Source organism: Girardinichthys multiradiatus, chromosome 14 (genome assembly GCF_021462225.1).
Source record: "Girardinichthys multiradiatus isolate DD_20200921_A chromosome 14, DD_fGirMul_XY1, whole genome shotgun sequence".
Taxonomy (NCBI): domain Eukaryota; kingdom Metazoa; phylum Chordata; class Actinopteri; order Cyprinodontiformes; family Goodeidae; genus Girardinichthys; species Girardinichthys multiradiatus.
Window position 1 is genome coordinate 45,290,446 of NC_061807.1, and position 23,245 is coordinate 45,313,690.

A 23,245-nucleotide genomic window follows, 5' to 3' on the forward strand; every position below is an offset into this window, starting at 1 on the left:
TCTGAGACAACTGAACCTGTTGGTTCTACTTTTTCACCAGAACCAACCACTGTTAGTGGTTCAACAACATCTGACACTGATGCGTCAACTTCAGGATCTGAACCAACCAGTCCCTCAGGTACGGTAACATCTGAGCCTGTTGAAACAACGAGTCCATCTCAAACATCTGTATCCCCTGACTCATCAACATCCCAGCAGGCCGATACTACTATACAATCACAACAAACAACTCCTGCACAGTCTGAGACAACTGAACCTGTTGGTTCTACTTTTTCACCAGAACCAACCACTGTTAGTGGCTCAACAACATCTGACACTGCTGGGTCTACTTCAGCATCTGAACCAACCAGTCCCTCGGGTACGGTAACATCTGAGCCTGTTGAAACAACGAGTCCATCTCAAACATCTGTATCCCCTGACTCATCAACATCCCAGCAGGCCGATACTACTATACAATCTCAACAAACAACTCCTGCACAGTCTGAGACAACTGAACCTGTTGGTTCTACTTTTTCACCAGAACCAACCACTGTTAGTGGCTCAACAACATCTGACACTGCTGGGTCTACTTCAGGATCTGAACCAACCAGTCCCTCGGGTACGGTAACATCTGAGCCTGTTGAAACAACGAGTCCATCTCAAACATCTGTATCCCCTGACTCATCAACATCCCAGCAGGCCGATACTACTTTACATTCACAACAAACAACTCCTGCACAGTCTGAGACAACTGAACCTGTTGGTTCTACTTTTTCACCAGAACCAACCACTGTTAGTGGCTCAACAACATCTGACACTGATGCGTCAACTTCAGGATCTGAACCAACCAGTCCCTCAGGTACGGTAACATCTGAGCCTGTTGAAACAACGAGTCCATCTCAAACATCTGTATCCCCTGACTCATCAACATCCCAGCAGGCCGATACTACTTTACATTCACAACAAACAACTCCTGCACAGTCTGAGACAACTGAACCTGTTGGTTCTACTTTTTCACCAGAACCAACCACTGTTAGTGGCTCAACAACATCTGACACTGCTGGGTCTACTTCAGCATCTGAACCAACCAGTCCCTCGGGTACGGTAACATCTGAGCCTGTTGAAACAACGAGTCCATCTCAAACATCTGTATCCCCTGACTCATCAACATCCCAGCAGGCCGATACTACTTTACAATCTCAACAAACAACTCTTGCACAATCTGAGACAACTGAACCTGTTAGTACCACCATGTTACCACAGTCAACCAGTCCAGGCTTGTCCACATCTTCTGGCGGCATGGGGACATCAGGATCTGAACCAACCAATCCACCTGGTACAGTAACAGAGCCTGCTGGCACAGCCATAACATCTGAAACAGCTGCTTCCAAAGATCCAACAACGTCACAGCCGACCAAGGTTCCTGAAGTCACATCAACGTCTTTTTTGACAACTTTAACAGTTACAACAGTGAAGCCTTTGGATTGTCAAAATGGTGGTACTTTTAATGGATACAACTGTACGTGTCTTCTTGGGTTTTCTGGAAAAAAATGTGAACAGGTTAACCCTGTTGTGCCAGGTATAGTGAATTGCAAGTTTTATTCCTCTGCCATAGATTTCACTTAGCTATTCATATCAGATATCCAATAACATAAAATGCAAAGATTATTTCATTCTTTCATTTTTCTGCAGCTGCATTTAATCTGAAAGTGATCGCCAATGTGGTGATCAATGAGGAATATCATGAAGATTATAAAAACCCCTCATCACTGAAGTATAAAGCGTTTGTAAAAACGTTTCAGGAAAAGGTAAAGTAGATCCACATCTATGAGTAATTTGACATCACAGGGAATGCAGTACCATTTTTGAATGTTCAGTTGTTATTCTGATCTGCAAAAGCTAGTTATAGCTAAATATCATTTATGACACTTTCAAGCTGATCATTTAATCATTTTCAAATAAAATTCTGCCCAAAAAGGACATTTTCTAAGCTCAATGTTATTGAATAATTAATTAATGCCGCATGCTACAAATGTACAAAAATGTAGTAAATGTACAAAAATGTAATCATATTTCTAAAAGTTTAGTGGTTTTAGTGAGACTGTCATCTCAAAGCAATGGCAGGATTTCAGTAGAACTCTTGAAAAATGTTCCATGTTCTGTTACCTTCATCTTTCTTTGGCACCCCAGAGACTAAATGTACATCCTTCAATCAAACGAGGTGTGAAAATTTTGACAGGTGGGTGGGACTTCCGGTGGCAGGACTTCCGGTGGCGTAACCGGATATCGTCATTAACCAGATGTTGTCATCACAACGAAGCGAATCTTTCTAGTTGTATTTTTTTAGATGTTTTTACATTTAAAAAAAAAAAAAAAAAAAACATGTAGTTTCTCCACTTTAAAGGTCACTCAGGTTAATGCAAGCACATAACACAAAATTCTGATCAAATTAAAGGTCACTCAGGCTAATGCAGGCACATGACACAAAATTCTGATAAAAAGAGAGAACCTGACAGAATTATAAATTAATTTTGTTTTAACGCAGGGGTTATTTAGATGGATGTTTTTACATCTAAAAAAACAAGAAAGACAAAAAGTAGATACAGAACCTTTCTTCCTCCGCTCAAATGTATGAGTAATCTAATCTGCACCAGCAGCTTGTAGAGATGATCTAAAAACCGAGAAACAAATGAACTGAAAACATAGTTAAAAAGTAAGCCAAACATGGAATTATCTAAACTTTTATGAGTGCTCAGTATGCTGTTTCCAAATTAGAAATGGATTCTACAGCTAAAAGACTTTGTTTGGAATCATGAGAGACTCCATTTGGTAAAAATGTCACAAGAAACTGAAAAAATAAAAGTTATAAAGTCCTCAGACATGTCACTGTTTATTGAATTAAGGCAGACATCCACAGCTGTTTCTTGTGTATTGTCTCGGACAAAGTCTTCACATTGACTGTAGTCAAAGACGACCGTGCTCCTTCCTGGCCCAAAGTGTCGAGCATTGTCTCCGTCAATACACATCCACTGTTTATTGAATAGGTGATCAGACCTCAGACATCCTCAGCTGTTTCTTGTATATTGTCTCAGACAAAGTCTTCACACTGAAAAGACACACGTCTTAGAAAGTATTAAGAAAAATCCTCCAAGCTGCACAGCATCCGACACCGGAGTGGAGAGTCGTCCAAAAAAAAATCAACTGTATCCACCACAAGAGGAATAGTTCCCCAAAAAGAATAAATCAGAATCAAAAGTAACAGAGCTACTCCAACCTGCTGCCACCTTGAGCGGCGTAATTCTAGAATATGATGAGTTACTTTGTTTTGGGGACGTACACAGCAGGCCACTGGTGAGGCAGGCCACTGGTGCATCTTCAAAACTCTCCAGGAAGACACCCTTTTGCGATGGAAACATTTGGCGGGCCAGTATATTCAACTGCAGTTTGTCTCTAGGGTTCTTAAACAACACCATATAATTACAGTTCAAACTAATAGTGCAAATGAACTTTCCCTGATGAAAAACATTCTGAGTCAACATCATGATGCTCATTTTACGATGGTGACGAAACTGTGTAAAGACCTTCATCACGTTTTCATCATCTGAGGCTTGAGCAATAACATCGTCTAGAATTATCAGATGATTCTGATCAGGAGGAAACAGGTTTTCATCTTCAAAAGAATGAGGCAATCCTTCCACAAATTTAATATTTTTATTCATCTTCTGCAATTCAGCCTACATCGGCTGAAAAGATGTGCAAATCCACAAAATATTTTCTGGAACAACATCCATGGCATGGTTACAATTTTGCAACCACTGGGTCCTATAATCATACATGAGAAAGGAGCTCTAAATCTAGGATCAAAATCAGCAGAATGCAACATTTTTATTTTTTTATTTTATCTTTCTTCTTCTTATGCTCTGATAACCAAAAGGCAGAGTTCCTGTCAGAAAAAAGGCATCTCTTGTCATACACCAACCAAAACCTTTTAACAAATGCAGCATTTCTTAATGACACCCTCACTGGACCCCGCTAAGTAACCCTCAACCAGCCCTTTGATGCTGCCAAATTGACCCTCTCGCTGCATTCATGCGTCTGAGTGATGCCTTTAGCACATATCACTAACTTTTTCTGGTTTTTGGTTTGGTATGCTCTTGGGTCCTGTTGATGCAAACTCCAAAATGCTGTCTCCCGCGAGCTCGTCAGTAAGATCACGCAGATAATTTCCCAGCTCCAAAGGAGTTTCACCACTTTTTGTCACATAAATCAAACTGTCTGTGTCAATATAAATCAATCTGTCCTGCAATTGCTCCATGCTGCTGAGAAGTTTTAAACGAGCATAAGCGGTGGTGAATGCTGCAATAAACACATTGTTTACATTGCTTGGGGGAGAGATGACACATTTGCTGTAGTTCCACTGCACTACACACATTTCAGGATGGATTGAAGAAATGGAAGTAGTTAACCCTGTATTTGCTCGAGAATAGGAAGCTGAAAAACTCATCAGGGTTAGTGATGACTGTGGTCTGAGACAGATCACTTCGCTGCGCAAACCTTCCCCAAAAGCTGTTTAAACACAGTTTTGCTACCTGTCTTTTGGCAGGGTTCACCTCGATTTTGCCTGCGTCTAATTGGATACCCTGGTGGAGTTTGTAGTCTGCTACATACTTTGACTTGCTCTCCTCATCCACTGCTTCAGAAGGGTAGCCTGAAGCCTCCTGCTTACCCTTTAAAAAGCAATGAATGTAACCTTTAAAGATTGTGTCACTGGTCTTCTCAAAATGCCAAACTTCTGTGATTTTGGCAAGGCAATAACCACACTGCAACGTTTTACAAAACTCTACACTCATCCACACACCTGTCAGAGCTCTGTTCTCATCATTATGCCCGCAGGGACCTGACTGGTTATTTATTTCAGCACATGTGCGGCAGAGAGTAAACACAAGTTTACCTTGGGATGTTCTGTAAGTCAAAACAGGGAAAAAGAGACCTCGTGGGGGGTAGACCACAGCTTTAATGAGGCCAAAGTAGCTGCTGGGGTCATCAAAATCTTTGTAAATGATGGTGGGGTGCCCGAGTGGAAAAACGCACTTAGCATTTACATAAGGGTACAGAGATGTGTAATCCACATAGTATACAGTTTCACCTGGCCTCGCTGTGTACCTCAACCTCATAGGGTAGGTGTGACCACCATATAGAGCATCTTGGGGTGATAGCGGCGCACAATTCAAAGCAGACAGGAAGTTAAGTATTATTTTAATAAATACATGTTTTAATAATAATATTATTAGCAGAATTAGAGATCAATAACCTTTTGGACTATTGGTCCTTTTGAAATAGAACGATGAACTACTAGATGATGGCGGAAAACATTTATTTACTCACAAAATTGTGAACGAACAGACAATGTTGAAGACCAAAGAAAAAAAATAGCAGTTGTGCTATTATTTATCAACCCCTCTAAGTCCCACATGTACCATTAATACAAATATTAATGTGTGCATGAGCGTTAGCGGCGTGTTACAGCTCGTTGGAACGCGAGCATAACAAGCTATGTAGAAAACATTGCACAGTGGTGGCTAGTTTAAGGGATATGGGGACAATTTGGCACATTTATAAGGACTATGTGGACATATTTTTTGTCGGTTAGTGAAAGGAGATCATTGGAAGACATAGATAAAACTGAATAAGCTCACATTACTGGACTGTCAGCACTCAAACCACTTAGTGAGATAAAAATTAAATCACAGATAGCCTCAACTCCAGCTTGCTCTAGGCCTGCTCTGGCCCAACTCAGTTTAAGAATAGAAAAGCAAAACACAAAGAAATAAAATAAAAAAATGTTTATCCTGAACCAATTTTCTTTGCGCAGACACAACCTCTTATGTCAACTGTTCATATGAACAGTAGGACATCGAAGAGGGCTATTGAATTGTATGGCGTATTTTACTTTGGATCCAAGGTTTCTTCAAAGATGCAGTCTTTTATTTGGCCAGCCAGGTGAAGACATTCACACTTGTGTTGTCCCCGATGCAACCTTTGGGAGGGGTTGTGGGGAAAGAGAAAGAGCTGTGATTGTGCTAGTTTTATATCCCTATGACATCACAGGCATTCCAGGTGAAACTCCTTCCTGTGAACTGTTCATAAAAATGGGTTAAACTGTGCATTCTGGGATCCATGGTTTTACCTGTCTCTTGTTCTCTGTGAGTAGTTTAATCATTTTTGTTCCTTCCACGGCGGACCCAACAGACATTACTGTTTCTTTTTCAGATGCAGCCACAATATGAAATGGTAAAACATTTCAAAGAAGTTATTGTGACTAATTTAAGGTAAAAACAAATTCATTAACAATGTAGTTTCAAATGTTTGTAATATTATAGTTATGGTCATTCCAACAGAATTACTTCAGTAATATGATGTGAAGCAAAGAACAAAGTGCATATAACTGTTGGTAAATTGCAAAGTCATATTTTATGAGATTCTCGTGCTTACTTCTCGTAGCCCTGGAGGTGATGCTACAATATCAGATCACATCGTGAAGAAGGTAAAGCTGTTTAAAGATTTAAAAGGAAACTAAAATCTCAGTAAAACTAAGTCTCTTGAACCAGAGATTGAGTTTTATAACCAACTAATATTTGTTGTATCTTTATATATTTTATCTGTATTTCAGAGAAGATCAGTTGAAGATAAGGATTTCCACTATAAAGCAAGAACTACGGGGTAAATAGTGTTTAAGTATTTTCCAAGACCATGAAGTGAGAACATTTTTGTTTATTGAGAAAATCAGTACTAAATAACCTAAAGAAACTGCCTATACAGAGCACCAACTGAAAACATTTAGGGAAAATCAATAAATTCAAATAACCCAGAGTATCTGAACCTTGAGTTGAGCTTGTTCACAGGTGCAGTGAAAAGCTATCATTAGTAGAGTCCAGATACATTGTTTCTGGTTTAGTCTCCACCTCATGTGCTCATCAGTTATACTGCATTGTGTGAATGCTGTAAAGCATCCACACAATTAGGACACAAATGTAACTTGAAAACATGTAAAACTATTAGGCTATTAGACTGTTAGGCTATTGCCTTAAGTTTGAGGATGTAAAAATCCTAATTAAAAGTTAGATATTTTATATTAGATGAAAAGTTCCTGTTTCTCTTTATTATTATGTAAATGTAACAATTTTTTGGCACCTATCTCCTCCTTCATTCTTTGTGCTATTTCAGCCATTCAACTTTTAAAATGTTCAGCTCATTTAGGACATTACAGCTATGACTTTTGGTATTAATACTTCTTATACTTTTTAATAATTCAGCTTTTTGTGCTGATTTTTGGGCCATTGAAATTTTAAAAATTCCGCAAAATTCAGCTTAAACTTTGTGCTCTTTCACAGCTTACTACTTCTACATACTTTCAGCTAGAAATCCTATTCAGCTTTTAAAATGTTCACAAGCCATTAAGCTATCTTCAAATAATTCAGCTTTTTCATATCTGTTACGATTCTTCTACCATCACGATTTAAATTTTAGGCAAGATCTTTGACGTTTTCGATTTTATTATGTAATCCTATGGCGGAATTCGGCAGTTGCTAGAGTGTATGCTCCAGGTTTTTGAATAACCTGAGAAAGAACAACCAAACTCTCCTCACTCACTAAATTTTCACTCTACTGACATAAACTATATATCAAAACGTAGGATTCTCTTTCACGATTCAGAAAATGTCACCCTCATTGACGTGGGACTAACAGTTTTCCGGCAACATGCCCCAAAGCAACGCAAAGTCAACACACAATGAATGGGCCACCTAATTTGAGAAAATCTTTAAACTCACATGTTTTCGGATCGTCGCCTCTCCTAAACCGTTCGATGTACAGACATGAGCTTTGCACCAATTAATATTCACACCTTGCTGGTGCTCACAGTGAAGGAATTATTTTGACATCTTTTACCATTTAGTCATAAAAAAGGTTTGTTTCAGAGTACTGCCCTTCCTAAGAAAGTTTCAAATTAAAAAATTTGTAAATCATCGACTTTATTTCACTGTCACATCTCCTACACGGATTACTGTTGACACATGCAATTCACCAGGATTGATCACCGATGCCTGCAGATACCGACTGTCCAAAGATTGTTTGGTTACCTTTTACCGTTTTCTCGTGAAGTAGGTTTGGTTGAGAGTGAAAAATCCATCTTTAGTCAGGTTAAAAAAGGTCAAAATGATCCACTTTTCACAGGTTCACACCTCCCAGACAGATTCTTGTAGAAATTTGAAAAGCTCCATGATTGTTCAGCAAGGCCTGCTTATTCATACAATGCATGAAACAAATTGATAGCCCTTATAGTTTTCGAGTTATTCAAAGTTGTTCGAGAGCATGTTCAGGCAGTTTTGTCTTATTCTCCAATTTTCTCTTTCTTTTCACCTAGTGTTGTGCCTTTATTGTTATATTTTCAAGAAAAAAGTGTTAATATTCTCGTTCCACTGTCTGTTCTGCGAAAAACGTTCCAGGAATGACATTGATAGCCCTTACGGTTTCCGAGTTATGGGCGGTAGTTCGGGAGCAAGCGCCTCCATGTTAAAAGCCCAGGCCAGGGGGAGACGATAGTGTGGTGCTGCGTTAGAAAAGCTGCAGGTGTCAAGTTACAGTGACGCTCTTTGCTGATTGGCTGATTCACTCCTCACTGTTCTATTTATAGCTCTGTGTATCTCTGTATTTGTCTGTGTTTGATACTGTCTAATTCTCTGCCTCTATTCTCTCCGTGTCACAGACTTGGACCCACACACACACACACACACACATTCATGTTTAACGACCTGTTTGAGGACTTTGCATTGACTTCCACTCATTTTCATTAATTTCTATGGCCTAAACCGGACCCTTCCACAAATTCTTTGACCATCTTCGTAGGGCAATTTCATAGACTTTTGCATATAGACTGTTGTAAGCATTATAGATGGATTACATTAATGTTATGCAACCAGCCAGTGATTGCCCATATGCTAATGTTAGCATTTAAGCTAACGTTAGCATTTAGACAGATTTTCACTTAAAGGGCTAAATTAAGATATTGAATGGAGTAAGTTAATGTTACTCGACATGCTAGTGTTAGCCCACATGCTAATGTTAGCATTTAAGCTAACATTAGCATTTAGGCTACTTTTCAGTTATAAGCCTAAGTTACGATATTAACATGTTGGCTAATAGTGAGATACTATTAGGCTACATGCTAGTGTTAGCCAAAATGCTACTGTTAGCATTTTAACTAGCATTTGCTTTTTAGCTAATTTCAGCTTATACACTGCTGTTATAATATTCTGTTTCAACAACTAGTTTTGAGGTAACGTTAACTTGTTAAGCTGTTTTTTTAGCTCATAGCCTTCCTACTTGAACATGACCATTTTTCTTTGCCCATGTTTCTGCCATTTATGCTAATTTATCAGATTTCAGCAGATTTTCTTTAGTCAACGTGAGCTTCTTTGTGCCAACTCTTCTGTTATCTGTTAATTCATTGAATTTTAGCCAATATAGTACTATCAACCTAATCTTTTTCTGCCAGGTTTCAGTACAGAAGATTAGCATTTCTGTTTCCTGCTCATTCATTACATTTCAGAAGATTTTCTGCAGTTTACTTAAGCTTCTTTCTGCAAGCTTTCAGCTAGAGAATTCAGCTTTCAGCATTCACACTGCATTTTTGCAGGAAATGCAATTTTTCTAGTGTTAACTAATTTATATAAAAAAATTCTCCTTCAGTGTAAACGTCTCACATGATGTGGTTTTGGAAATTCCAAACAACCAGAGTGTTCAGCAATATCAGAATGGCTTAAAGGGTGTTGAAAACGTCCTTACTGAACTGCAAAATTGTCAAATAGGTAATATAGAAAATTATTCTTAAAGAAATTATAGATCAATTAAATCTTAATTGATACCTATTTTTTCTGTTGAGGTCACGTAACGGTTTTCTTCCTCTGATTTTTAGATTGCCCTTATAACATCACAACAAAACCCACAGTGGTGGGAACAGAGATAAATAAGCAAGGTAAGTGTTAAAGAACTGTATGTGCAAATTATTTATTACTTACTAGAACATAAAATTATCAGATAATAATTAGTGTATGGCTGAACATTGAGCAGAGTAGGGTTAGTGCAGAAAAAGTAACACTGTCAGGTTTAAACAACCTAACAATATTTATAACAACACAAAAAGAAGAGAGAGAGAGACAAAATGTTAGTTATTTTACTCGTACGAGGAGAACGATCAGAAACATGTTCAGTTACAAGTCCCCAATCATTCTGAACAGCATCTGTCCGCCTCCTCTTTTTATTGTCTTTCGGGGGTCCCTAGTTTACAAAAACATTGTTCTCTAAAGGATGGGGGAAAACAACAACTTTTAAAAAAAGTAATAAAGTAAATTTTTTTTTAAAGTTAGTCCTCTTCTCCTTCGTGAATATTCTTATTTGACCTAAAGCTTCTTATTTCTTATTGTGGATTCCCTCCTCACTTTATCTTTCTCTTCTACTCTATCCTTCAAATTTGTAGAAAACATGTAAACTAATCTGCTGTACTTGAGGTCCTCATGTCTAATCAGTGTATTTTCTATTAAGCTCATATGCATTTCATTAACCGGTGATGTATTTACAGTTTTTATGGTAACTTACAGTACAGACAAACATTAAAATGTTACACCCCTAGAAAGGTATAAAGGGACTTAAAATTTAAGTGAACATGCATAAAGATGAACAGGATCAACTTTAATAATTGAAATCTGTGTGCTACCAGTTGACCTTGTCATAAACTGTGGAGTGGTGGTGAGGCAGGCTGTTACAAGAACACAAGGAAACGTCAGTAAAAATTGTTTCTGCGTCAAAGACAGTAATGAGCAGCCAATTTTTACATCCACACTTTGAGATTTTACTACAAGGGGTCATCACCCCTTTTTATATGATGTTAGTATTGGCAAATAGTTCTGCAGCAACTTTTAAACACCATCTAGGTTCTTTAACTTGCATCTCAATGTATTTTTAACTCACCTAAACCATGGGTGAACATCCAGAAACTGCTGTTAATTACACCAGAGTTTAATCAGTAGTTTGATTATTTATATGATTGATTATTTATATGATTGATTATATATATGATTGATTATATATATTTTTCCCAACTAGCTTAAAAAAAGTTTTTTTGTATTTTTGTCCACATAAAAAAAGAAAAACATGATAAAGCAAATTCTGCCGCATGTATTAGCACTGTTGTCTCATAACAAGGTCTTGGGCTTGGTTCCTGTCTGGGGTCTTTCTGTGTGGAGTTTGTATGTTCTCCTTATGCCTATGTGTGAGTTTATGCTTGTGTGTGTCTTGCCCTGTGATGGAGTAGCAACCTGTCTAGGTATACCCTGGCTCTCACCCTCTTATCACTCCCATGGGGACTGAAAAGATTTGGAAGGATTAAGTTTGCATGATCTTATTAAAATCTTCCATGTTTTTCTAGCTTTATGTGACAGAGCACTGGAGAACTCGGATTTTGCTAAATACTACTCTTATTCTGAAGACCTGGAGACAGGAGTGATCTTTTGTATAAACAGATGTGACGCACGGCATCCAAACCACAAAATATGCAAAAATCTGGGACTCTGTACACTCTTCAGAGATGTGGGAGAGGTCTGCAAGTACGTTGATGTGCATTTTTATACTGTTTTCTCTGACTGTTTAACCAAACTTAATATATTTTCGAGCAATGAAAGAGCTCTTATGTGACGTATGAAACACTCATGAAATGAAAGGCCAAAATAGATTTTCCAAAGCATTTTACAAAGAGATATTTGTTTCCAAGTTTAATTTAAGACATCTTCCTGTATTCCAGTTCTGTATAGTACACTCAAATTCATGACACAGGTACATGTAAAAGGTCACACAAACTTAATTTCAGCTAAGGGAGAAATAAAACTTTCAGTTAACAGGTTGTAAGAATATTTTGTTTTCATCGTTTGTGTTTGTTTTTAATTTTATTAATAATTATTTTTATTTATGTTTAACTTAATATGTAACTATCCTATTGATTCTTCACCCTACCAATTATTTATCTAAATGTTGAAATTGTTTCTTTCTCAGGTGTCAAAATGTGGATTCCATCTGGTACTTGGGTAGTAACTGTGACATGCCTATACACAGGACTGCGTTTTATGCAGGGTTAAGTGTGACCCTTGCTGTCATGTTAGTTACTGTGGGAGCCCTGGCTGCATATGCTGTTATCAACAAACACAAACAGACAAAGTAAGCTGTGATCTGATTTTTTTGTTTTTTTGTTTAGTAAAAACATGACAACACTAGCAATAGAGGAAAAAGACTGTCTAAGTGTTTTACCTTTAATATATCCATGAAACTTGACATGCTTCTTATTGTGCTACAAATTAGCAACCAGTGCTTTCCTACAAAAACATAAAGTTTAGTGATACATCATAAGGTAGAGCACAAATTCAGAAAGATGTCATAAACCATTGATTCTGAATTGAAATGCTGGGATGGAAGGGAACCTTGGCTTAGGAACAATTGAGAGTAATTCATGGGTTTTTGGCTAATACAAAATAAATTCTGTTCTCTTTGTCAATGATCACACAATTTGCAATAATCTTCAATATTAATCCCTGTCAACATTAAATCTTTTAAAAATACAAATGAAGCATTTCTTACTAAGTGCTGCTTGCTGTAAACGCAATTCACAGAGAATGAAACATTGTTCACCTTACTTTATCATTGTGACCTGCACACCAGAGTTAAAAACAAAACCTGAAATTGTGAAAATATTTTCGTTAACTGAAATAAATAAAAACTTGTAATTTAAAGGGAAAAAAACTATGACTAACTGGAACTGTATACTATGATTAAAAAAACGAAAATGCACTGAAATTATAGATGTAATTTCCTTTGTTTTTGTGTTTAGCAATTTATTTCTAAGCCTTGCGAACTGATGTGAAGTGGCTTTTTTTCCCACATAAGCAGTTAAATACAGCTATCACCACTGTACAACACCCCACAGTCCCTGTCAGCCTTTATATTTTTGCTCTCCACTTTAGCCTGCTAAATGAAGACAGCAAAAATTGGGAGAAAGCGACAGAGTCCTGTCTAGGATTTCTTCAACTATGACTGCAAGAAAGATAAAAGCAAGTGTCTTGTAGTAAAAACAGCAGATACAATATCAGAAAGAATTGCTTCTCAAGGGGAAAAACCTCACAAATCCCAAAGTCAATTTGAAAAGCATGCACAAGAGGGCTAACTGTGAGTACCTTGACAAGGTAGCCTCTCTGAGTATCGATGACCTGAAAGAGAATCCACATCATGACCAGGTAGCACCGGGAAAAAAAACAACCATAATGGAGGGCTTTCACTGTCGACTGTGACATCCACACGAATATGTGATTGAGATTAAGTTTACATTATATTGCGTAGTATTTATTTTATTAGTTAATATTATTATGTTCATGTGTGTCCTTAGTCTGGACTGTTTTCAGCAGCTGCAATATTACACAGATGTTGCACTTAAGGCTGCTACCTTGTAGACTGTTTTTTTCAACAGGAACTGAATACATATTTGAATTGGTATCTTGTGTTGAAACTTCATTACCCAATACATATATACAAAATTACATAAATACAATACACTGACCTTTTTCAATCCTGCACCTAAAAATTCATCAAAGTATGAAAAAAAACTGAAACTAATACTAGAAATGCTAAAAACTAAACTTCAACTAAGCAATATTCAATTCAACTCAGTTTATTTAAATAGCGCCAATACACAACACATGTGGTCTCAAGGCACTTTACAAAGTTAATTCATACATATCCCAAGTTAAATACATAGATTTGTTTATTCTAATTATCAAACAATGCAGTCAAATTTAGTTTATTATTCAAGTTAATTAAAAACTTTTCTATCTATGGAAACCCAGCAGATTGCATTGATTCAGTGGCTTACGATATTCACTCCTCCTGAATGAGCATGTAGAGACAGTGGGCAGCTGCTTGCATTGTGTCGTTGACTTTCAGCAATCCCTCATACTGAGCATGCATGTAGTGACAGTGGAAAGGAAAAATCTACTTTAACAGTAAGAAACCTCCAGCAGATAAAGCTCAGTGTGTGCGGTCATCAGCTATGACTGACCGGGGGGTTGAGAGAACAGAGCATACACACAAAAAGAACACAGAATGTCTGATCCAGGTGTACTTTCTATGTAAAACTAAAAGGTTGAAGGCATTAGTAGTCCATTTAGTAGTTTCATCTAGGAGAGAAAGACAGCTAAGTAGATTAATTCGAAGTTAGTTTTCAAGTCTAGGGTAGGAAAGAGAGCACAGAATTACAGTAAAAGCTCTGCCAGTAGCTATGTCTAGGAGAGAGACAGGGTTAAACACTGAAAGACAGTGTATCATGGCTGTAAAACCAAATGTATCATCTGGAGAAGGACAACATTGAAATGTTGGCAGCAGCAGCCCAGCCAATGCCCACCCCCAGGAATGTGTACCAGCAAAACACAAACCGAGGCTAGGTGTATAGCTTCTAGGAAGAGAAAAAACAGAGAAAGAACATAAAGTCAAAAGTTTAAACAAAAGCAAATAACGCAAGAGCTGTAGGAGAATGTAACATTCCTCAAGCAGCAAAGGTCACAGCGTTGGGACTCAAACTCCAAGCAGCTCTGTCAAGAACTCATAGCTTCTGAACATAGTGCGCACACATACCTCTACATTATGCACTACAAAACATAGTTTTGATAAACAGTATATTACTTCCAAGAGTGTTAAATTTTCCAAAAGATCATAAAAGTCCATGGGTGGTCTTTTCTGTAAGGTAGAAACAATGCTACATTTACTCAAAACTGTGACTTTAAGAAGCAAGACCAACCAATATGACCAAAAAAAAAAACCTTATAGTTTGTTGCTTCCCAGCACACAAAGCAGGAGGCCATAAATGCCAAATACTTTGTTTTTACCAGTTTGCTTGCATTGGTTAACAAACTTTTATTCTCACAGTTGATTGTATTGACACTTAATGTGTCATCTTGTTATCAGTCTACACTGTAGGAAACAGAGCTCACATGGCTCCCATCCCAGATCGTTAGATCAATAAAATGTTTAGGTAGTTGGATGGATGGATGAAAAGATAGTTGGATAAGTGTTTGCTGTTAAAGGTTATGACCAATAATATTACTGTGAATTCCCACTGACTTTGAGCTGAGCAACAATCTAACATGATAAAAATTTTCTGTATTCTAATGTCCAGTTAAACAATTTTTTTGCAGAAATAAAGACATGAAACAGAAATTGGTGAACGAATGGCTGGATGATGACTTTCAGTGGTCCAGACCTACAAGCCCATCAGGCACACATGGAGCTAGTAAGTTTCTAATCCATTGCAAACACACTATGGGGCTGATCTTTAAAAGGTGTGCATGTACAAAAACATGTGCAAACGTGATTGCCTATGCAAAGCTAATATACAAACCAGATGCAAATCAAATTGTGTGTGTAAAATTTGCAGGACAGCGGGTGCAAAATCTTTAGCATGTTTGACTTAATGAATATCCAAAATAAATGTAAATGCACCAAGCCTGCAAAAATCTCTGTTATGTTGTCACTGTGGTGAGAAGGAGGTATAGGTACAATGACTGACAACAGAGAAAGAACCTTCTGTGCATATTAGAGGTTGCACTAGACTTTTTCGTTGTCTGTCATTTTGACTGACAGGGATTATGTTGGTCATTTTTACTTGTCACTTTATTTTTTAAAGTGATAACAATTAAATAATAAATAAAATGTATTTTCATTCATTTTAATTAATATTCAGTCCAAACACGCTGAACAGAGAATCCATATCAACCAGATGATTGCATTTAATCTTTTTCTTTCCAGTGACAAAAAAGACTGACTGTGGTCCCAGACTAACTACATATAAACAATAAAATTAAACGATGTGGTTGCGCTCACACCAGTCCACAAAGTCCATGATGACTGACCAGTACTCTAGCTCGTTCCCCTCAGACACACAGCCCACAATAGTTGACTCGTCAGAGAACTTCTGGAGATGACAGCTGTCCTTGTTGTAGGTGAAGTCCACGGTGTAAAGGGTGAAAAGAAATGGTGACAGGACAGTACCCTATTGGGCCCCAGTGCTGCAGACTACCTCCTCTGACTCACAGCTGCGCAGCCTCATGTACTGTGGCCGGTCAGTGAGGTAATCAATGGCACAGGCAGCAAGGTGTTCATCCACTCCGTCTTTCAGGAGTTGCGGGAAAACTAAACCTGTTGAAATTATTCCTCTCTGTCCCTGAGTTGAAAGCTCTCCTTTTCTGGTTCAGGTTCGTTTTAAGCTCAGGGGTCACTCACATTACCTTCTGGGTTGGCACAATGCTGTCCACACAGAAGTTAATATAGTCCATGATGCTGTGGGTCAGGCCATCAATGTCCTCTCCATAAGAGCTGCACAGCATGCCCCAGTCTGTGGTGTGGAAACAGTCCTGCAATCTCTTATTGGCCTCCCTCAGTCCACACTTTCACAGACCTTTTCTCTGCTCGCTCTTTTCTCATCTTGGATGTGTATTGAGGAAGCAGATGGATGAGGTTGTGGTCGGATTGTCCAAGCGGGGGGAGGGGGGTGGTGGTGTAAGCGTCCTTCACGTTAGCAAATACTAGGTCCAGCGTTTTGTTTCCCTCGTATGGCATTTGATGTATTGCGTGAAGGTCGGGAGAGTGGCGGAGAGAGAGGAGTGATTAAAGTCCCCACTGATCAGCAGGAGGGCCCGGAGATGCTTTGTCTGTCTGAGATGGAGTGGACATTTCCCATAATCACGGAAGGCAGACATGGTCTGTAGCTCCGGTTCTTACGGCCTCCTATGCAGCATCTGCACCTCCTCTGTATCTCTGCAGGAATCTTTGGCTTCTCTGCATGGTGAAATGCAGGGCCGCAGAGCCCCAGCAGTTGGTCCAGTGTGTAGAGTGGGGCCATAGTTTAATCCATATTGGTTCCCCAGTGTGAACTTAAAGAGTGCTGACAGCAGGAAAAAGTCAAAAACAACAATGATAAATGTAGGCTTCACAGGAGCACCGCAGGGGACTGTGCTCTCATCGTTCCATTTCACTCTGTATACCTCAGACTTACAGTACAAGACAGACTCCTGTCACCTGCAGAAATACTCGGATGATTCTAAAGTTGTGGGGTGGATCAGAGATGGACAAGAAGATGAGTACAGGGACCTGGTTGACCACCTTGTGGCATGGTGTGGAAACAGTCATCTCACGTGAATAAAACAGATGACGGTAGATTTTAAGAGAAACAACAATAGGTTAAATACTATTTCCGTCATGGGAGAAGAAGTGGAGGTGCTGGAGGAGTATAAATACCTTATAAATACCTAGGTCCTTCAGTGTTTCCAGCAAGATGCTGGAAACATTTCTTGCTGACTTGGTATCAATGCAGCTTTTTAAAGAAAATAATGGCAATAAAACGTTATCAAGAGACAAACTATTGTTCTGTGACTGACCAAATGTTGTTTTGAATGTTTGTCTCTCATACTGTTGTTGTCAGAGTTTTCATCTTGTACAAACCCGTGACCAGCTGCAGCATTTCGATATCCCATTGCAGGGCAGGGCAATATCAAAATACTTATTCTTTAACAATATCTTACGTACTTTAAACATGTAAGAAGAAGGAATAACCAATTAATCCAATATCAGGACCATTGCTTGTGCTTTCTATTTGCACCTAAATACACTGCCTGGCCAAAACAAAAGTTCACACACTCTAATATTTCACTGGACCATCTTTAGCTTTGATTACGGCACACAATCACTGTGGCATTGTTTCGATAAGCTTCTGCAATGTCACAAGATTTATTTCCACCCCGGGTTGCATGCATTTTTCACCAAGATCTTGCATTGATGATGGTAGAATCTGACCACTGCGTCAAGCCTTCTTCAGCACATCCCAAAGAACCTCAATGGGGTTAGGGTCTGGACTCTGAGGTGGTCAATCTATGTGTGAGAATGATGTCTCATGCTCCCTGAACCACTCTTTCACAATTTGAGCCCAATGAATCCTGGCATCATCATCTTGGAATATGCCCGTGCCATCAAGAAAGAAAACATCCATTGATGGAAAAACCTGGTCATTTAGTATATTCAGGTAGTCAGCTGACCTCATTCTTTGAACACATACTGTTGTTGAACCCAGACCCGGGGTGAAAGTGAGCCGGTATGGTCAGGTACTGTGTACCACTAAAAGATTCTGCGCCGGTACGCAGAAGAGGGAAGAACAGCTGTCTGCTATGAAGCCATCATCCAGAACCAGTTACAGTTGCAAAAATTCACGAGCGCACAAGATCAGATCCACTACCAATAGGCAGTCTAAAACACGACTTAATCTGTTTATAAATATAGCTTTTTTCCCTTCATTCCAAATAGTTTCTGAACTGTTCTGCTATGCTGGAGCCTCAATGCTCTTGCTTTGCTTCTCCCCCCTCGGAGCTCGAGGCTTTTGTGAACAGCCAGCCTTTAAAACGAGCACCGCTACGTTTAATGTCTGTCTGCTCGCTGCTAAATATCCCAGTTAAAAGCAAAGGGAGAGTAACTAGTTGTGTTTCAGGTTATTTTGCTGAATTACAACAACACAGTACAGCTCGAAATGACCAGAGATTTCACATACGCTACACGAGAGTGCTTACCTCCAACTTGCCAAGGAGATTGATGCGTTCGATTTAATGGACTGGGAGATTTTACACAGGTTTTGCACAGACATTAAAAACCGCTACTTGCATTAGGACAGGACGAACAATAAATCACTTACCATCTACAGACTTTTAAATAAAAACTGCGAAAACAACCGAGCTCTCAAATTTTTTATTTAAATGAAATCAAGACGGAAACTGAAGATGAAAAGTTATGCATCAGAAAATGGTTTATCATTGTTTCATACATGGCAGTTCTTTAACAATTGATATATATATATATATATATATATATATATATATTCTACATTGTCAAGTGATTCTAATTTCTGCCTTCCTACAGTAAAGTAAAATATTGATACGTTTTAATTAGTTTGAGTTTGGACTTTGCTGAGAGAGAGAGAGAGCTCTCGAGGTGGCCACAGATGAGAGTAACAATTAACACACACATACACACACACACACACACACACACACACACACACACACACACATTATATATATATATATATATATATATATTCTTCCATTGCTCCAGAGTCCAATCTTTATGCTCCATAGCAAATTGAAGCCTTTTTTACAGTTAGCCTACTGATAAATGGTTTTCTTAAGGCTACACAGCAGCTCAGTCCTGATCCCTTGAGTTCCCTTCGTATTGTGCATGTGGAAATGCTCTTACTTTCACTATTAAACATAGCCCGGAGTTCTACTGTTGCTTTTCTTTGATTTGATTTCACCAAACGTTTAAGTGATCGCCGATCACGATCATTCAACATTTCTTCCTTGAAGATGATGGGTCCCAACTATCCTTCCAGTTTTTAATAATGTGTTGGACAGTTTTTACCCAATTTTGGTAGTTTCTGCAATCTCCTTAAATGTTTACTCTGCTTGATGCATGCCAATGAGTTGACTCTTCTGAAACAGACTGACATCTTTTCCACGACCACGGGATGTGTCTTTCCACATGGTTGTTTAAGAAATGAGAAGCAACTCATTGCACCAGTTGGGGTTAAATAACTTGTTGCTTGGTGAAACATAATCTCCCATGCAGTAATTATCCAATGGATGGCTTTTTTGGCCAGGCAGTGTACATTATATGTTTGTGGAACTCTGAGAAGCTGAAAGTGTAAAGAAAGTCTTAGAATATTAAATGCACGCAATTTTTGTTTTGAATTAACCTGATTTATTCACACCTAGTAATCTGTAAATAGATTAAGAATATGTAAGCAGAGCAAGGCTGAAGGTTAAAATTGTGTATGTAATATATTCATTCCATTTGACCTGATTTATAAAGTAAATCTTTCAATACACATTTGTGATTTATATCTCTGGAGAAATTACTCTTTTTGTTAAGTGGTTACCATAAACCAAATATTTTAGATGAACATGCAATGCTATTAGACCAAGAAGGGCACAGATAGGAAACCATAAGACATGCTGAGCAAATTAATGCCCCCTGAATTATGAAAAGACTTTAACAGTGCTCTAACATAACCTGACAAGCATAAAGTAAAATTTATTCTGGTGGAATGTGATACAAATCATGCATTGAACTTCACGTTGTTGTGCCATTTCCTTTGGATCACAAAAAAACTTTCCTTTAAAGAAAAAGATTCCATTAAGCACAGGATCCAGCAGACACAGCCTTTCACATATGCCAGCAATCGGTCCAGCCAATCAGTAGGCATGATTTTACTGCCATCAACCATGAACAGATATGGTTCCTCTTTTTCTAATCCAGGTTATACCAAGCCTGCCAGTAGACCCTTACCCAACATGGATTTCCAAAGCAATCTGCCGGTTAGTATAGACAAACATGATTTTATGGTAAAATTTCATCTTAAGACTGTCAAGTTTGTTTTATTTGTTCTTTTCTTTTTTCCAAAGATGAGGATCCTCAGGCCTGAGACCCGGACATCCTGGGATGCCTAAGCACAGCATTTATTGATGAAGGAATTATTATATTGTTTTTTACTTGCAAAATTAGCAAGGTGTAACTTTATTTCATTTGTATCTGCCTCGGATAATTTTTTTAGATGCTATATTTTAGATGTTTCTTCTATAAATTGTTTTGTTTAGAGATTTCTCAAGTTAGGTCTTAGATATTGTTGACAATATGACCAATATTTAAGTACCCATAATCAAAATCCCAAACTAGTTTAACATCTCGAAGTTTGTTTGAATTGCATGCCAACTAGGCCAAGGGAATCTTTCCATAAAATGTGTTAATACAAAAAGCTATGACAGGTTTAACCAATATTCCCTGATTCACAGTAGCCCATGAACAAGGCAAGAAGTAGCATCAGCTGATCAGACAATACAAACAAATGAGATTGGATCTTGAAGCTTTTTTCGAGTGTGCAAATCATTCTAATGAACATTAGCTTAACAAAAATGAAATGACAAAATTTCTGGAATATTCCTTTTAAGCATTAAATCACAGATTGTATGCATGTAGAAACATTTTGCTGATACCTTACATAAAACATTCATCCATTATTCTTCTATACCGCTTATTCCATAGTGAGTCACGGGGGGGGGGCTGCTGCCTATCTCCAGCAGTCTACCGGCGAGAGGCGGGTACACCCTGTACAGGTCGCCAATCCGTCGCAGGGCAACACAGAGACATACAGAACAAACAACCATGCACATACTCATTCACACCTAAGGGCAATTTAGAGAGACTAGTTAACCTAACAGTCATGTTTTTTGGGCTGTGGGAGGAAGCCCCAGTACCCGGAGAGAACCCATGTATGCACAGGGAGAACATGCAAACTCCATGCAGAGAGACCTCCGGCCAGGAGTCGAACCCAGGACTACCAATTGCGCCACAATGAAGCAATATTCCTTTGAGGCATTGTATCACAGATTGTGTGCATAGGAACATTTTGCTGATATCTTACATAAAACATCTAACAGTATATTTTCTCAACAGCGTTGCAAATATAGTAACTATTTCCATCCATCCATCCATTTTCTATACCCGCTTATTCCGTACAAGTGCCTATCTCCAGTGGTGTATTGGCCAGAGGTGGGATACACCCTGGACAGGTCTCCAGTCCATCATAGGGCAACTATTTTCTTATAGTTTATTTACAGATCATAAATTGTAGGAATAACCGTATTAATAAAATTAATCCACCCAATTGGAAGTATGTCTAATACCTAGGGTAGGTTAGTGACTCGAATTCAGTAATTAGATGTTTCAAGACCAACAAAATAGGAAAACTATTTAGTTCGTACTATGACTGAAAAGACCAAATAAATACTTTCATGGAAAACAAACCATTAGATTTTAAAATATAGGTAAAAGTGTTTATGAATTAATTTAAGATTTATACAAAATAATTAGTCTAAGATTGAAGACTGTTATTTTCAGCCAATGACGATAGAAATCGGAGGTAAAATATGGATGAGAGCACAGCACTAAGTTTTACTTTATAGGATGGTAATGCAAAACGTTCTTGTGATTTTGCACATTATATTGTCTGAGCTTTAAATGCAGTTTATGTTGATGTTGAAGTTTCACTGTAAGGCTATTTATAATCTTGCTGTGGTGTACGATACATATTTAACTGCATATGTTTTTGTTATTTATTGGGATATGCATGTCAAAGTTTACTCAAAGGCAATATGTAAATGTGTTTGGTCCACACCATGCAAAGCTTGCTGCTTTCCAAACATTTGGCTATTGATCCTTTAATGTGCTTTTTCAATCCACTACAGCTTCAATTGATTACATTAGCACTATATCTTTATAGCCATAATAAAAACATTTTGGCAGTGACATGTTGTTGACGACTGTTTTTTTTAGCTTCCTGTTTAGTTAAGTTTGAGATTTTTATTTTTACTTATTTCCATGGAATAGTTAAAAAAAGTGTAAAACATTTTATAAGTTTGAAGCTTATAATTAGAAAAACAGGCTTTACCCTGCCTCGTGTATATTGACTGCTGGAGTTGGCTCCAACCCCTTAACAAATTAACTGAACAACTGAATAACATCTTCAGTGTGAGCAGCACTGGATAGTATAGCCATTCCAAAAAAGAAAGTAAGGTCATTGGCACAGGTCTCAGATGCATGCTTATAAGGCGTATTGTGTCACTTCATGTTTTTGCTGTTGCACTTGGTGGATCTGTTTGGTGCTTCAAACTCTGTCGATTTGATCAAAATGTTCTTTACTGTGGCATTTCCGAGTTATTCTAACACATAAGCATATTTAAAAAACTATATTCTGTTGCTGCACTTTACTTTTGGGAACCCTTCATGTTTCACATGTTTTTTCTCAGCGTGGTGAGCTTAGCATAAGCTTCAGCACTACTATGGCTACCCTGCCTGTCTCTCCTGTTGTTTCTCTGTCCGAGTCCCCTTCTTTCTCCTGATCTGTGTCAGCTGTTTAACCTTCTGCCACCTTTAGTGATAATGGTGCTCATAAAAAATGTAGTATTTTTGGAGGTGCGGGTGTCGGAATTGGAGGCTGGGATTTTTTATAAATAAAATAGATTCCAATAAAAATGTTATCATCCACATCCTCCTGAACATGATTAATTCATCCTTAGTAAAT

The 23,245-nt window shown here is 38.1% G+C and overlaps 1 protein-coding gene across 1 annotated transcript; it reads left to right on the forward strand.

Annotated features, from left to right (window-relative positions):
* The first annotated feature begins 1,565 nt into the window (after window positions 1–1,565).
* On the forward strand, window positions 1,566–22,470 carry muc3a (mucin 3A, cell surface associated). The gene is made up of 11 exons (XM_047384912.1): window positions 1,566–1,787; window positions 6,250–6,308; window positions 6,481–6,523; window positions 6,650–6,699; window positions 9,727–9,845; window positions 9,953–10,012; window positions 11,462–11,639; window positions 12,082–12,243; window positions 15,264–15,358; window positions 20,425–20,483; window positions 20,571–22,470. The coding sequence occupies exons 2-11, from the start codon at window positions 6,250–6,252 to the stop codon at window positions 20,613–20,615; spliced, it is 870 nt and encodes a 289-aa protein (XP_047240868.1). The 5' UTR covers window positions 1,566–1,787; the 3' UTR covers window positions 20,616–22,470.
* Window positions 22,471–23,245: the final 775 nt, after the last annotated feature.

Bases quoted from the DNA above. Each gene is read 5' to 3' on its own strand.
- muc3a (XM_047384912.1), top strand. From the start codon at position 6,250: ATGCAGCCACAATATGAAATGGTAAAACATTTCAAAGAAGTTATTGTG. The intron at 6,524-6,649 runs GTAAAGCTGTTT...TCTGTATTTCAG, and splicing joins CAGATCACATCGTGAAGAAG to AGAAGATCAGTTGAAGATAA. The intron at 20,484-20,570 runs GTTAGTATAGAC...TTTTTTCCAAAG, and splicing joins ATTTCCAAAGCAATCTGCCG to ATGAGGATCCTCAGGCCTGA.